The sequence below is a fragment of the Misgurnus anguillicaudatus genome, chromosome 24 (genome assembly GCF_027580225.2).
Source record: "Misgurnus anguillicaudatus chromosome 24, ASM2758022v2, whole genome shotgun sequence".
Lineage (NCBI taxonomy): Eukaryota > Metazoa > Chordata > Actinopteri > Cypriniformes > Cobitidae > Misgurnus > Misgurnus anguillicaudatus.
In genome coordinates, this window is record NC_073360.2 from 39,592,501 (window position 1) to 39,607,473 (window position 14,973).

The 14,973-nt window shown below is 34.6% G+C and overlaps 1 protein-coding gene and 1 long non-coding RNA gene across 4 annotated transcripts in view; one reads left to right on the forward strand and one right to left on the reverse strand.

Moving 5' to 3' along the window:
• The window catches only part of LOC129438654 (uncharacterized), a 17,095-nt gene extending 14,652 nt beyond the window's left edge, over positions 1–2,443 (forward strand). The window contains exons 3-4 of one of the 3 annotated variants that reach the window (XR_012367467.1): positions 321–432; positions 1,857–2,443. This is a non-coding gene — a long non-coding RNA (uncharacterized lncRNA). Of the gene's footprint in view, positions 1–320; positions 433–1,077; positions 1,828–1,856 lie in introns of those variants that run through there. The other 2 variants (XR_012367466.1, XR_012367465.1) reach the window with 2 other exon arrangements.
• A 3,642-nt stretch (positions 2,444–6,085) lies between these two features.
• rab38a (RAB38a, member RAS oncogene family) lies at positions 6,086–13,736 on the reverse strand. The gene is made up of 3 exons (XM_055197475.2): positions 13,245–13,736; positions 9,211–9,491; positions 6,086–7,241 (listed from the first exon to the last, which is right to left on the reverse strand). The coding sequence occupies exons 1-3, from the start codon at positions 13,642–13,644 to the stop codon at positions 7,089–7,091; spliced, it is 834 nt and encodes a 277-aa protein (XP_055053450.2). The 5' UTR covers positions 13,645–13,736; the 3' UTR covers positions 6,086–7,088.
• Positions 13,737–14,973: the final 1,237 nt, after the last annotated feature.

Sequence of the window (14,973 nt, forward strand, 5' to 3'; positions counted from 1 at the left end):
CCACTGTAAATGTAATGTGTCTGTCTGTCTGTCTAGCTATCTATTTATCTATAATCCATCCATCCAATATTGTTGCAGTTATTGTCTGGTCATTAAAGTACCCTGAAACCCAGTTCATGGAAGCATTGATTGGTGGTGAGCAGCGTTTAATCCACCAGTGTCATTGTGAAGCATTTGACTATTTAGTTATAAATAGTCCTGTTATTACTCAATGCTGTAAGATTACAGTATATACGGTTAAAAATTTATATATTTATGCAACTTGTGTAAAAAGAGAGAGAGAGATTTCTGATTAACTTCAGAATCTTTATCCTACTAAGGAAGATGGAGTTTCCATGGCAACCGCCCCCCAGCATCACCCCACCCGACTTCACCGAGACTCAGAGAGGGGTGCAAAGATGAAATTCTCAAACTCTTTCAATCATGATACAGGTAATTCATTAAATTAAGAAACTGAAATGTAAAATCATAGTCTAATTTTATAGCGATAGATGTTTAGCTCTTGACATATGACAAAGAGAGAGAGAGAGAGAGAGATACTATTTTAATTATATTACAGAAAATATAACCTCAGAGGTTTTATTTTATTTTTTTAAAAGCCTGCACTGATAATGTGTGCACAATTTATACTTAATCACATAGTATAAGCCTTTATGGTATAGGTCATTTGACAACATGTTATTATATGACTGTTTGAAATGTTTATGCCTGCATAATGCAATCTGTTACTATTATGTATAAATGCAATTTTTGTAGTATGCGGTATATGCTGTATTATATTCAGAGGATATAAAATGTGTATATGTCTTATTCAGTCATGTCAGGTTTCAGCAGTAACATTTATGACTGTGCTGTAAAATCTGTGATACCTCGCTGAGTCCATATATTGATCTGAATTACACACACACACACACACACACACACACACACACACACACACACACACACACACACACACACACACACACACATATCTGACATTTGGTTGCTCGTGGATGTATTATCTGCCTGTCAGTAGTGGTTTGGATATAATCTGAGATTAATTTGACTCCTGCTCATCTGTGTCTGTTCCTGCAGGTGGTCTTTCATATTTTCTGATGTCCCTTACATGCGTGTCATTACTCACGGATGTCACATACAGACACAGGTTTTTCTCATTACTGCAGGTGTCAGAGATGTTTGAACTCCAGATGAGTGATCATCCACAGACTGCAGATGTCTGTCGCACAATATCAAATACAGTACTGCGTCCACCACAATTACTATGTTTATGTACTTTATGTGTCGTTTTGGGACTTGATTATTGTTAGATGCATCACAATAATGCCTAAATTTGGTTGTTGTGAATGTAAAAAATGAATGTATTATTTACAGCAGTTGTAATAATGCATAACATTATCATTTTCAGTTGACTGGCACTTTCTCTTTTTATGCACACACCGGTAAGTTTTAATTAAATGTCAAGCAATGTCAACTTCGATTCAAAATGCAATTTTTCAGCGTCGGCCGCTCTTTTAATTCAGCAAATGGATGAAAATTTACAGATCAGCTTTATTCGCACAGTATCAAACTTCAAAGTTTTCTCCTCTCTCTGTATTAGCTTTATTATACTCTCACTTTATGCATTTCAACTGTTTAATCAAAAGTAATGTACTGTAAAAAGCCTGTTACTGATCTGGAAGTAAGATTTCTTTCATTATCAAACTACTTGTACTATTTTTGCAGGACGTATCGTGTGCAGACAACACTGATTTTTCAGTAATTTGATTTCATTGCAAGAGTTACGAATAATATGATGTTAATATGAAAAAAAACAGCATGTTAATCCATTCGTCTGAATGCTTTTGATGTTTCAGGACCTCTGGGAGATTTTCGAAAGCTCAAAACTTTCAGCTAATTGCAGAAAAGAAGAGGAAGAAGGACACAAGTGGTTAGAAAGAGGGCAAAACCTTTAAAAGATAAAAATAAGAAGAGCGTTCCACCATGACAGAAAGACTTTATTCTCCTGTGGGATGTGACAGGACATCAGGTATGAGGTGATGTCAACCGTGTACCCAAACTTCAGTTCACCACATTTCAAACATCCCAGAGAGGTTTGATAAGGAAAGGCCATTAACAAGAGCAATGGATTAAACATTTAAGCATAATTGGGAATGAAAATGAAACTATTTTTTTCAATTTTAAGAAATGTATGTCTTATTAAGGACAGACTGGTATTGAACAAGATACAGGATAAAAATGAGTTAACGCGAGACACTCATGGAAACCTGAGCTGAAACTCAATTCACATATGTGACCCTGAAACACAAAACTAGTCATAAAGATCAATTTTTTGGAATTGAGATGTATACATCTTCTTGAAGCTGAATTAATAAGCTTTCCATCGATGTATGGTTTGTAAGGATAGGGTCGCGATACATATGAAATCTAAGGGTGCAAACAAATCCCGATATTAAGAAAATCACCTTTAAAGGTGCATTGTGTAGATTTTAGTGCCATCTAGCAGTGAGATTGTGAATTGCAACCAATTGCAACCAACCAACAGCTTAGTCCACAGCTCACGCCTCCCTTTCGAAGCACATAGAGAAGCTACGGTACACGCCACAGGAACATGTCGTCGTCTAATGCTGCGTTCACACCAGCTGCGGTAGAGGCGTCAAGCGCGAGTGATTTCAATGTTAAGTCAATGTAAAGATGCGTATACGCGCGTCTAGAGGTCTTGTGGCGTGAATGAGGAATTTAGCGCAGAAGACGCAAATCCGCCTCATTCGCACATCTAGTTCGCGAGAATGACGCGAATTGAACGTTGCCACTGGAAACGCGCAAGTTGAAAAATCAGAACTTTGGCGGAAAATGTACAACGTTAACCAATCAGGAGCTTGCTCTAGTAGTGACGTGATTACAGGAGGCGATCAGAATCACAGAAGCCCCTCCCATGACGCAAATTTCCGCATGAATGTCTTGAATGACTAGAAGTTCACGCGCGGCTTTTACATGCAAATGAAGTGAGTCAACTCAAAATGTTCAAGCGTCCAACAACGCACGAATAGCGCATTTTTGCCGTCTCTGCCGCTTCTGGTGTGAACTCACAGTACGACAATATATTGACGAAACAATCTCTGTATAGCAGTTTGTCCGTTTGGGGCTACTGTAGAAACATGGCAACTTCCATGTAAGGGGACCCATGGTGTATGTAGATAAAAATGGCTAAAATAAAAATTGGTTAATTATGTAAGGTCTTTATACACCACTGACATGGTTATGTATATTATATAGCTAAAATGTGCACATTGCACCTTTAAAGTTGTGTAAATGAAGTCCTTAGCAACACATATTACTAATGATAAATACACTTTTGATATATTTACAGTAGGAAAGGTTTAAAATATCTTTATATATCTTTACATAATATCCTAATCATTTGTGCCATAAAAGAAAAATCTATAATTTTGACCCATACAATGTATTGTTGGCTAATGCTACGGATATTACTCAAGTAGTTGAACCTATTCATTAGAAAGAGGCGTCCCAACCGATGGGCAACCGTCCGATCTCTCTGATGAAGCCAATACAGAAGTGATTTAAACTGCAATTCATCGACTGGCACTTGAGGCTCCAAAAGGAAGTCAATTCCCATATACCCCCATGTTAAAATGCTCAACTTTACAGTAGAATATGTTTACAGCCTGGTACAAAAATAGTTTTTGGTCTGTATAGCTAATTTTTTCCTTCATGACCACTGTGAGGGGGTGAATTATTTTGTAACTCATCCGTTTAAATGATATTAAAGTTCTGCATAATTAAGGGCGTGGCCACTTGATTGACGATTGAACAGCCACTGCTGTCACTAGAATCAAGCTAGTGTGGTTTTAGCAACCAGCCACCTCAGCTTTACCCACGTCCAGCCTCTTTACCCATTTTTGGTTATCCGCGAGTGATGCACGGCCAAGATGGTGACGGCAGGCCCCGCCTACTTTAAGCTTCAAAAACGATCTTCACAAACCTATGGGTGACCTCACGGACACTACGTCCATTTTTTTTACAGTCTATGGTCCCAACATATTGTCCATATAGTGTATCTGCAAAGTTTAGTGTGGACCACATAATAAGCTTTGGACATGGATGGAAAGTGTAAGAGAGAAACTGAAGAGCAATGAATTCTGTGATCATAATCAGACGGTGTGAAATGCTCTTATCACACGGCACTACATGAATGTATCATATTAACTCACCATGAAAGAGAGAGCGAGAAAGTTAATGGGGATGTTTTATTCATTGACCGTCATGCTCTGGTTCTCATACGAAATGAATCCTCCTACCTGTGTGTCGGGTCAGAGTTAAATTAACCTGGAATATCTGGGAACAAATGTATTTTATTAGGAGCTGTGAGGCAACTCGGTCGTCTCAAGTGATCACATACGCTAAAATTTTCTGTTGTAATAGCAGATTATCCCAATAAAACTGACTCAAACATATACATTGCAAAAAATGATTTTCAAGAAAAAAATTCTTAGTATTTTTGTGTTGTTTTCAGTAAAAATATCTAAAAATTCTTAAATTAAGATGCTTTTTCTTGATGAGCAAAACGACCCAAGAAAGTAAGTCTAGTTTTTAGACCAAAAATATCAAATTTAAGTGAAACAAGCAAAAATAATTGCCAATGTGGTAAGCAAATATTTCTTGATTTTTTTCTTGAATTTAATGTTTGAAGTTTTTTGCTTACCCCATTGGTGGATTTTTTTGCTTGTTTTATGCACAAAATCACTTAAATTTTATATTTTTGGTTAAAAAAAAACTAGACTTATTTTCTTGGGTCGTTTTGCTCATCAAGAAAAGCATCTTAATTTAAGAATTTTTAGATATTTTTACTGAATACAAGAAAATTGCAATTCATGCTTTTTATTACCTTGTCTTTAAGTTTTCATGTCAGGTAATTCACAGCCTATATGTGACCCTGGACCACAAAACCAAAAGCACTGCAAAAATGACTTTCTTGCTTAGTATTTTTGTCTTGTTTTCAGTAAAAATATCTAAAAAAAAAATCTGAAATTAAGATGCTTTTTCTTTATGAGCAAAATGAAAAGAAAATAAGTCTAGTTTTTAGACAAAAAATATAAACTTTAAGTAAATTAGTGCTTAAAACAAGTAAAAAAATCTGCCAATGGATTAAGATTTTTTTTCATAAACAATTAATTCAAGAAAATATGTATTATTCCATTGGCAGATTTTTTTGTTCGCTTAAATTGTATTACTATTATTTTTTTAATTGGGATTTATACATCATCTGAAAGCGGAATAAAAAAGCTTTCCGTTGATGTATTGACAATATTTGGCCAAGATACACATATTACTAATGATAAATACAATTTTTATATATTTACGAAATTAACAAAATATCTTGATGGAAGATGATCTTTACTTAAAATCATTATAATTTTTGTCATAGAAACGTGATAATTTTGACCCATACAATGTTGGCATTGGCAATTGCTAAAAAATATACCGGTGCTACTTATGACTGCACTGCAAAAAATGACTTTCTTACTTAGTATTTTTGTCTTGTTTTCAGTAGAAATATCTAAAAATTCTTAAATTTTAAATTAAGATGCTTTTTCTTGATGAGCAAAATGCCTTAAGTAAATAAGTCTAGTTTTAAGACAAATAATATACAATTTAAGTGAAATTGTCCTTAAAACAAGCAAAATTATCTCCCAAGGGGGTGAGAAAAAACATTGTGAAATAAGATTTCTTTTTTCTTAAACACTTTTTCTCACCCCATTGGCAGATAATTTTGCTTGTTTTAAGCACAAATTCACTTAAATTATATATTTTTTTGTCTAAAAACTAGACTTATTTTAGGTCATTTTGCTCATCAAGAAAATACATCTTAATTTAAGAATTTTTAGATATTTCTACTGAAAACAAGACAAAAATACTAAGTAAGAAAGTCATTTTTTGCAGTGTGGTTTTGTGGTCCAAGGTCACATATATCAGATTGTGCATATAAAATCTAAGCAGAATATAGTTGCATTCTTCTAAGACTTGAACTTTGCATGAACTTTACAAACTTTGGTAGTATTCGAGCATTATTTTATTTTATTTTTCGAGAAGTGCTCATAAACAACCTAAATTAAAAACAAAGCGAAACAATCGTGTTATACAATAACCTGACACCAGACTACTGGACCTCTTGCTTTATCTTTTTGGAATAGTGTATGAAACGAAAGGCACAGACTTTATTAGATTGTGTTTATTATCTCCGAGTCATTCTACTGTTTGGGTAAATACAGGGGTATTTACAAGATCTTATGAGCTTATGAAAATATTTCACCAACTGTCTTACAGACACACGATAAATAAAAATGTTGCCAGTTCATAGTATTGAAGTATTAAAAACAACAAACAATCCAAAACAAAGCGAAAATCTGAAATATGTGGAAATCATCCAGCGTCACCAAATCAACTGCATTATGAAATACATACATTTATCATTCATGAGCAGCATGACTTTTGGCAGGTTTTGTGGAAAATGCTGGAAAATATTGAGGTTTGATCCACACAACTTATTTTTGCCTGATGTGCATACTTATTACATAAAAATAAAGAGTAGAGAATATGAAGAAACAGCATAACAGTAGGAACACAAGTGGGAATTTGATTTTTTTTGCCATTTCTCTTTTTTGCATTTTAATGATATAGCAAGAACACACAGAAGAGATCCTCACATATATTAGTTACGGAGAAAGTTGCAGACAGAATTCTCACAACTTTCTTTTTCCTCTTAAAATATTTTCTGTTCTGCATAGTATTCGATAAGTCTGTTACCATGGAAACGGAGGGGTTGTAGGGTCTTCAGCGTAAGACGAAGAAGATAAACGAAAATAGGACAAGAAAAGAGGAAATGAGATAAGTTGAAACAAGATAATAAAATGAGACAGAATAAGATAACAGAAAATATTGAGAGACTAGACGAAATGGAACGAGACAATAAGAGAAGAGATTTGAGATGAAACCAAAGAGTTTGAACCAAGAAATGTTTTTTTGGGATGCTGGCCCACAGTGGTTGGACGTGTGTGTGTTTGTCTCCCTTAGGATGTGAAGCACGCCGAGCAGGTTCCTCTGTGGTTGGACTCCTGCTGCGGTGAGATGGTGTCTGAAACCTCCGCGTGTAGCACATCTTTCTCGTTAGCTATTATGTGCTCCACCAGACAGTGTGCCGCTTCGTCTATATTAATATTCTCCTAGAGAGAGAGAGAGAAACATGACTGTCAGTGTTCACACACCTTGTTTCTTCTAGCTGTGACTGAATTAATGAGCTCCTGAATATTCATGACCTTGGCAAAGAACTGTGATTCAGCAGAAAGTGTTTGAACAATTTCCTGCTTGTCTTCTGCTCTGTCAGCTCTAATAATCTTCACACATCTATACACACATTTACAACACAAAAATTCTCAACAAGTAATAGTCTATAAAAAAGCCAAGAAGGTCAGTTATGCTGTCAAGGCCAGACTAACACAACAACACACAAGCGAACAAGCAGTGTTGGATTTTGACATCGGATCAACATTGGATCTTGACGTCGGATCAACATTGGATCTTGACGTCGGATCAACGTTGGATTTTGATGTCAATAACCAATTTTGAGCAGATGTCAAAGTGAATTAAGAAGACTATTAATATCTGCAGAAACCCTTTAGGTTGTAAGCTAATATTTCAAAATAAATGTCCACAGACTTATACTGGAAAAACATTTATGTTGTCAGTTTGCTGTATCCAATTGTGCTTGATTTTGATGTCAGATCAACGTTGGATTTTGACGTCAGGCCAAAAATAGGTCTTGACGTCAGGCCAACGTTTGTCTTGACGTCAGATTTTGATGTCAGGCGAATGTTGGATTTTGACGTTGGATCAACATTGGATTTTGACGTAGGGTGGCCATTCGTGCCAGTTCCGCCAGACGCACCCCGAACATGTTTTCGGATGCGTTCTCCGGAAGTCGCGTTGCTTGACCGCATACGTCATCGAGGTTTCTCACATTTCAGTTAAAATACATTAGATTTGTTTATTAAGATTTATACAACCATTGTAGTTTCATTCTTACCTTGAAATGTAACAGTTGCTTTTCTGAAATGAAACCCTTAATATTAAACCTTGATGACGTATGGGGTCGATCAACACGCCCTGAACACATGTTCGGGACGTGTCCAGCGGAACTGGCACGAATGGCCACCCTATTTTGACGTCAGGCCAAAGTTGGGTCTTGACATCAGGCCAAGATTGGTCTTGGGCAGATGTCAAGGTGAATTAAGATATTTATGCTAGTTTTCATTAGCAATTGGGCAAAACCCAAAATGGGCTAATTTTCATTTAACTCATTCGCCGCCATTGACGAGATATCTCGTCATTTAAGAGAAAACGCTTCCCCGCCAATGACGAGATTTTCCGTCTTTCCGCAATACCACTATTATACAACCGCAACCTATACAACCCGGAAGTAGCGCCTCACGTGAAAGAGAAAGAACTCTGTGTATGTTTTAATGATCACTCTGCATCTGATCTCTATCAAAAGTCCTTCGCAAAAATTGAATTATCTCCGTTTTTTGCTCAAAATTGTGTGTTTTTGAAGAAACCTACCCATGTTTGAGAGGTGATTACAAGAGAACTAATGAAGGTAGGATGAAACGTTTTTTTTTTGTTGAAAGCAGCTGTTCTTTCATCTAATATATTGTTTGTTGATATATTTAAAGAAGAACATTTTCTGGAAGGCATTAAACTTTTGTTAAAATCATGAAAAATGCTGGCGCTGGCTGGCAACTTTTTTAAAAAAACGCTGGCGGGGAAAGAGTTAAGAGTGAACTATTGTTTATATGAATCTCTCTACCAGTTAAAAATCAGTGTTTAAACTGTTGCATTTTGTTATTGTTATTTTATAGTCCAATTTTTAACATTCAGCTGGTTTAAACCAGGGGTCATCAATCCTGCTCCTGGAGGGCCGGTGTCTCTGCAGAGTTTAGCTCCAACCCTGATCAAACACACCTGAAGCAGCTAATTAAGGTCTTACTAAGCATACTAGATACTTCCAGGAAGGTGTGCTGAGGCACGTTGAAGCTAAACTCTGCAGGACACCGGCCATGCAGGAACAATTAAATGGCAAATAATTTTCAAACCAGTTCATGTATCACCTTACATAAGCCACATTACTGTAAGTACCTTAGCCGAAGTTTCGAACCACCCTACGAATCCATTCTCCTGGCAGAACTGGTCCATGCTGATGCCGTTGTTGTTCAGGACGTCTCTGCCCTCGTCGCACTTGTTGGCGAGCAAAACGGCAGCCACGCGTTTGCCGTTGTTTAAACTCAGCTTAGCATCGAGATCTTCCTTCCATTTCTTCACCGCCTCAAACGTCGATGGTCGCGAGACATCGAAAACAATGAAGGCCCCCGTAGCCTCTCGATAATACACTCGTGTCATGTTCCCGAAACGCTCCTGACCTATGAAAGGTTGGAGAAGAAACTCTGTGAGAAATACACCAGAGAGACTAACATTATGATCTAATACAACATTGAAAAACATTATAAATCTCTTTATAAAATGGTTTGTTCCAGTCTTTGATTCTGATTGGTCTATAGCTGTGTTTTATTTATGATAAATCATATGACCGCTGCACTCAATGATTCTGTCCATCACCCTTAGCAATGTAAACATATGTGAAACATTCTTACTGTTCACAGTCAATTAGGGACCATTTTTTTTGCGGAAAGAAGGCTTTTAGTGATTTTACTTCATGAAAGTTGCGTGGATAACTATATTTTGCTTTAATATTTGAAAAAGGTTTATAAAAGCAATACAGTACAGAAAGTATGCTGTGTTGTGAATAAATCATGGCTGATAGGGTTGCATTGACTTAGTTTTGTGATGTGCCCAACAACTCCCTTCAGATGTAACTTATTTAACGATACCGCACAGCCTCTCATAGCTTATTAATAGCTTGAAATGTTTTTGAGAAGAAAATCCAGAAATTTAGCAGCTACAAAAATGTACTGAAGATAAAAGCAGCATGAAACCTGGATTTCTTGTATATTTTCTTGTAGCAAAAAAATGGCCAAAAATATATTTTAAATATATATTAAATACATTTTGTAGAAAGTATGTTCGAATAAATATATTTTTGAATTGTAAATATATTTAGTTTTAACCTTCATATATCAATATATATTTCAAAATGTATTTACATGACAAGCAAATTCACTTCTAATTTTACATATGGCAAAAATGTTGTTCTTTGCAAAAATATATTTTAAATATATGCTAAATACTACGGAGCCCCTAAGGGGACATGGTGCAAAAATTAAATAAAGTTTAGTTTCGCGTGCGCACTAAACTTTTGATTTTTTTGACTCCAATGTCACCTTAGGAAGTCGGTAAAATACAAGTAAATTTTTGTAAAATATATTTTGTTGAAAATATATTTAATTATAACCTTTTCAAACCTGTTATGTTAATACGGCGCTCCTAAGGGGATATGGAGCAAAAATTAAATAATGTTTAGTTTTGTGTGCCCACGTGAATCTATCTTGTGCAGACGCAACAGTTTCACGCCAGCACATGAAACTAAACTTCACTGTCACTTTAGGGGCTCCATATGTTTACAGGTTTGTAAGATAAACATAGTTTTTCTTCCAATGTGACATGAATATATTTCTTTGGATTGAAATATATGGAGGGCTAAAAATATTTTGCAATGCTTTAAAATGTATTTATTTTTAAATATATTTCAAAATATTTATGGCCAAAAAATATATCTTTGAAAAATATTTTTGTAAACATATTCCAAAATATATTCCAGTAAATATATTTTTGGCCATATTTTGAAATATATTTAAAAATATATTTTTGCCTTACATGGGTATATCTGCTGTATTAGCTTCATGTTTACAGCTGAGACCACATAAGATGGTTTAGAAGATAAGTGGCTTATAAAAAACACTTGTGGTTGTATATATAAATTGCATTTTTTGGGCACTTTCGTGTTGGTTTAAAACAGTTTCCAAGCATAAGAAACTGCTCAAATATTTTTTCGTGCAAATATTGCACTGCATGGTATGATGTACTGTATTATATCATGTCTTTAATGTGTACATTTCTCCTTGAGACATTTCGTTGTGACTTCCTGATGATCACCGTAGAAGCACAAAGCAAATGTTTATATTCAGTCAAAGGAATTTCACACACACACAACCTCCCCTTTTCTTCTATTTAATCCACGTGATTTTGTTTGAGATTCTTGCAGATATTTCCAAAGGGTCTGAGCTAAAGCCTGGATATCATTAATGAGCAAAAGCACATTCCAGAGGCTAACATTCACTAAATCCACAAACTCCAGTGAGCTTTAGTCTCATGCGGTTAAACCTAAACTCTGAGTTCAGATTAATGTCAGATAATGCTTGCTGAGCGAAATGCAAAATCACTTTCCCATCAACATAAAGCGTTTAGACATAGCATAGCAACATAGCATTTAGACGTTCATATATCCTTCTTCCTTTTTCAAACCATTCCAGCATCTAAGGCTGTATTCATGGCAAGAACCAGTTAATTCATACACAATCTCCAAATCATATAGCACGTTTTCGGCCTGTGGGAAGAAACCGGAGTAATCCCATGCTGACAACAAGCAAACTCCACACAGAAAGACCACCTGACTTATCCAGGGCTCGAACCGGGGACCTTCTTGCTGTGAGGCAACAGTGCTAGCCACTGTGCCGTCCCATGTTCATATATCAAATGTAGTAAAATGGTTGCCATACAGGGCATTTTAAAGGAAAGGGAGATTAAAGACAAGGTTTTCTGTAGCTCAATTTAGTTGGTATAGAGCATTGGGCCGACAGCACAAAGGTCATGGGTTCAAGTCACAGGAAACATGCATACTGATAAAATAATGTATAGCTTGAAGGCATACTAAGTCACTTTGGATAAAGGCATTTAGCTAAATAAAAATATAAAAACTTAAAGCAACAACATTGTTAACTGCTCCTGTCAGGGATTCTCCTGTGCTTTTATTTACAATGACGTTTCTGTTTTCGCTTTCTTTTGTAAGTGAAAATCTCCCTCACATGAGCGACTAACACATGACCGCGCATAACACATGACCGCGCAGAGCGCGCCCTCAAACAACATTCCTCCAGAGAGATTTTATGAAACAAAACGACTAACCCACAGTTCATTAGATTATCACATTGTCCCTATTTACACACAAAGAGCCCATACAGAGGAACAATGATATTATACAATATACAAAAATTATTTCGTAACTTGAAAATTAAGTTATAAAAATATAGACTTTATAAAATAAAACGACTATTGTCACGCGAATGTCTCCATATAATAATTTAATACAACATTTTAATGTAATTCGATAGTGTTATTAATACTTGAAATTAATTAGTTATTAGAGACTTTATAAAATAAAATAAAGAGAAATTACACGTTTCCTTTAAATTAATGACATGTTTCCAGAAACGTATTACTTTACTACAGTTAAAAAAACATGGTTACTAATAAAACCATGGTTACAACAAAATAACTACGTTTTTTTAAAAAAAAACCTAGTTTCAAAAACATTAGTTAATCAAACCATGGGTTGTTAATAGTAATAAATGCACAAAAAATAACATGATTACACTTTTACCACAAAAAAACATGGTTAATTTTCGTAAAGATATACGATTCACCCACAAAATCCCTTACGAAAATTAACCATGTTTTTTGTGGTAAAAGTGAAGTAACCATGGTTTTTGGTGTATTATACACGATTTTACTGTACAGTAATCATGCTTTAACTATGTTTTTTAAAACCATGGTTATTTTGTCGTAACCATTTTTTACTACAGTATTTTTGTTTTAACTGTAGTAAAAACATGGTTAGTTTTTGTAATGGATAATTTAATATAACAATATTATGTTATGTAAGGCCACAAAATGAATAATATTTGCGTAATATTTTGCGTTTTATATTATTATTTTTGTCATATGTTATATATAGCCTATATATTCAGCAGTAATTCATTTAAATTTCAGTACGTTTTAATAAAACAATATGTTAATATAATTCCAACTCATTTCTATTTGTAGGCTACAATTATAACTTTGTTTAAATGATATTTTATAGTGAATATGTATTAAACAGCATTGTTATATTAAATATAACCCTGAGACATGATGAATAAAGTAAAGAAAGAGGGATTTACCGGCGATGTCCCATAGCTGCAGTCGGACGGTCTCGTGCTCGAGGTTCAGGACTTTAAGCGCGAAATCCACGCCGATCGTCGCTCTGTAGTTGGCGGAGAAGTTCTGGTGCACGTAACGTTTAATGATGCTGGTTTTCCCCACACCCAGATCTCCTATCACCAGAACTTTATACAGGTGTTCCTTTGGGTGATGGTTCTGCATGGTTCTGTGAGATGAAGCCGAACATGGACCCTTATGAGTCGCAAAGACTGAAATAAGAAACGCCCAGCACAGGAGAAACTTGTGACTCCAGCATGAGACCAGAGATTCACAAAGACTCAACATATCACCAAAGCTCAATGATAGCAAGCCTTTAAATGCTGCAAATGTGATTTTAAGAACTTTCAAACACGCTTTCATTAACTTTGGAAATGTTTGATGTCTGTAATGGGCAATATTGTAGAATATAAACCCTCATAAAAAGTATTTTCTAAAGTAGCCTACATTGTAGTATATTAATTACTACACTTCGTTAAATACTAATAATATACATTATTATTTTCTAAAGTAAATTTTAGTACATTGTAGTAGTTACCATAAATTACTACTATACTTTGCTAATAGTGACATTATTGTAAATTGTAGTTTTTTATTACACTTTATTAATACTAATATTGTAAGAATACACCAACTATGCGAATTGCTAAACTGTTGTAAGTGGGTCAGTGACAAAAACGGTTTGGCAAGATGTGAAATTCAATTAAAAAAAACTTGTTTTAAAAGCATGCATCAAGTTTATTTCAATGCACAATGTATTAATGTGAATTTTATGCAATAAAAAAATTACATTTGCACCATTTTTATGAAAGTTAAGGCTGAATGGACTTGAAAATGTCAAAACCGCCAATTGCGCTAATGAATGAGAAATATTAAATATTTTACCCACCTTGATGGCATGTAAGAGTAATAAAACAATAATTTTTAAATATCATTTTATTAGTTATTTCTAAATGTACATTTTAATGTGTTTTTGTAATATTTCTCCTGACATATGCTGAAAACAGCTCTGTTTTCTAAATAATCTTTGACAAATGATGTAAAAATGTATGTAAAAAAATCATATTACACTAAACTAGATGATTTTATTTTATTTCACATTTTTATGAATATATTTATATTTTAATAAAAAAATACTAGTTACACCAATTTACAAATTTGGTCCTCAAAGGAGAATTTATGTAAATAATCTGCAAATTTAATATGAAATTTTAACCCTTTTACTTTTAATTTATCCATATGGAAACAAAATAATTAACGACACGTCATTGACCCAAATACTGTAATACACTTTTGTATTTACTAGGAAATGTATTATCCCACATATTAGCACTTACTATACTGTAGCATAGTTCATAATGTTTCCCGGACAGGGTTTAAATTAATCCAGGAATAGGCCTTATTTATATTAGGACATTTAAGTTTTACAAACTTTACAAAAAAAATTAATACTGGTGTGCATCTAGAGACAAAACACTGTACAAAGATTAAGTGCACGTATTGAAAAAAGATAGGGATGTATTAATTAGTCTAAGTCTAATTAAGTCTATTAACTTAGTTTTGGTAAACCATTCTCTGAAAGAGTGACAAAATAGCTAATTGAAATTTGGCTCCCCTGTGATGTCAGAAGGGGATAATACCGCCCCTTAATCTGCACTATCCAACCACAGCACTGCCACTTAGTGCAGAGAT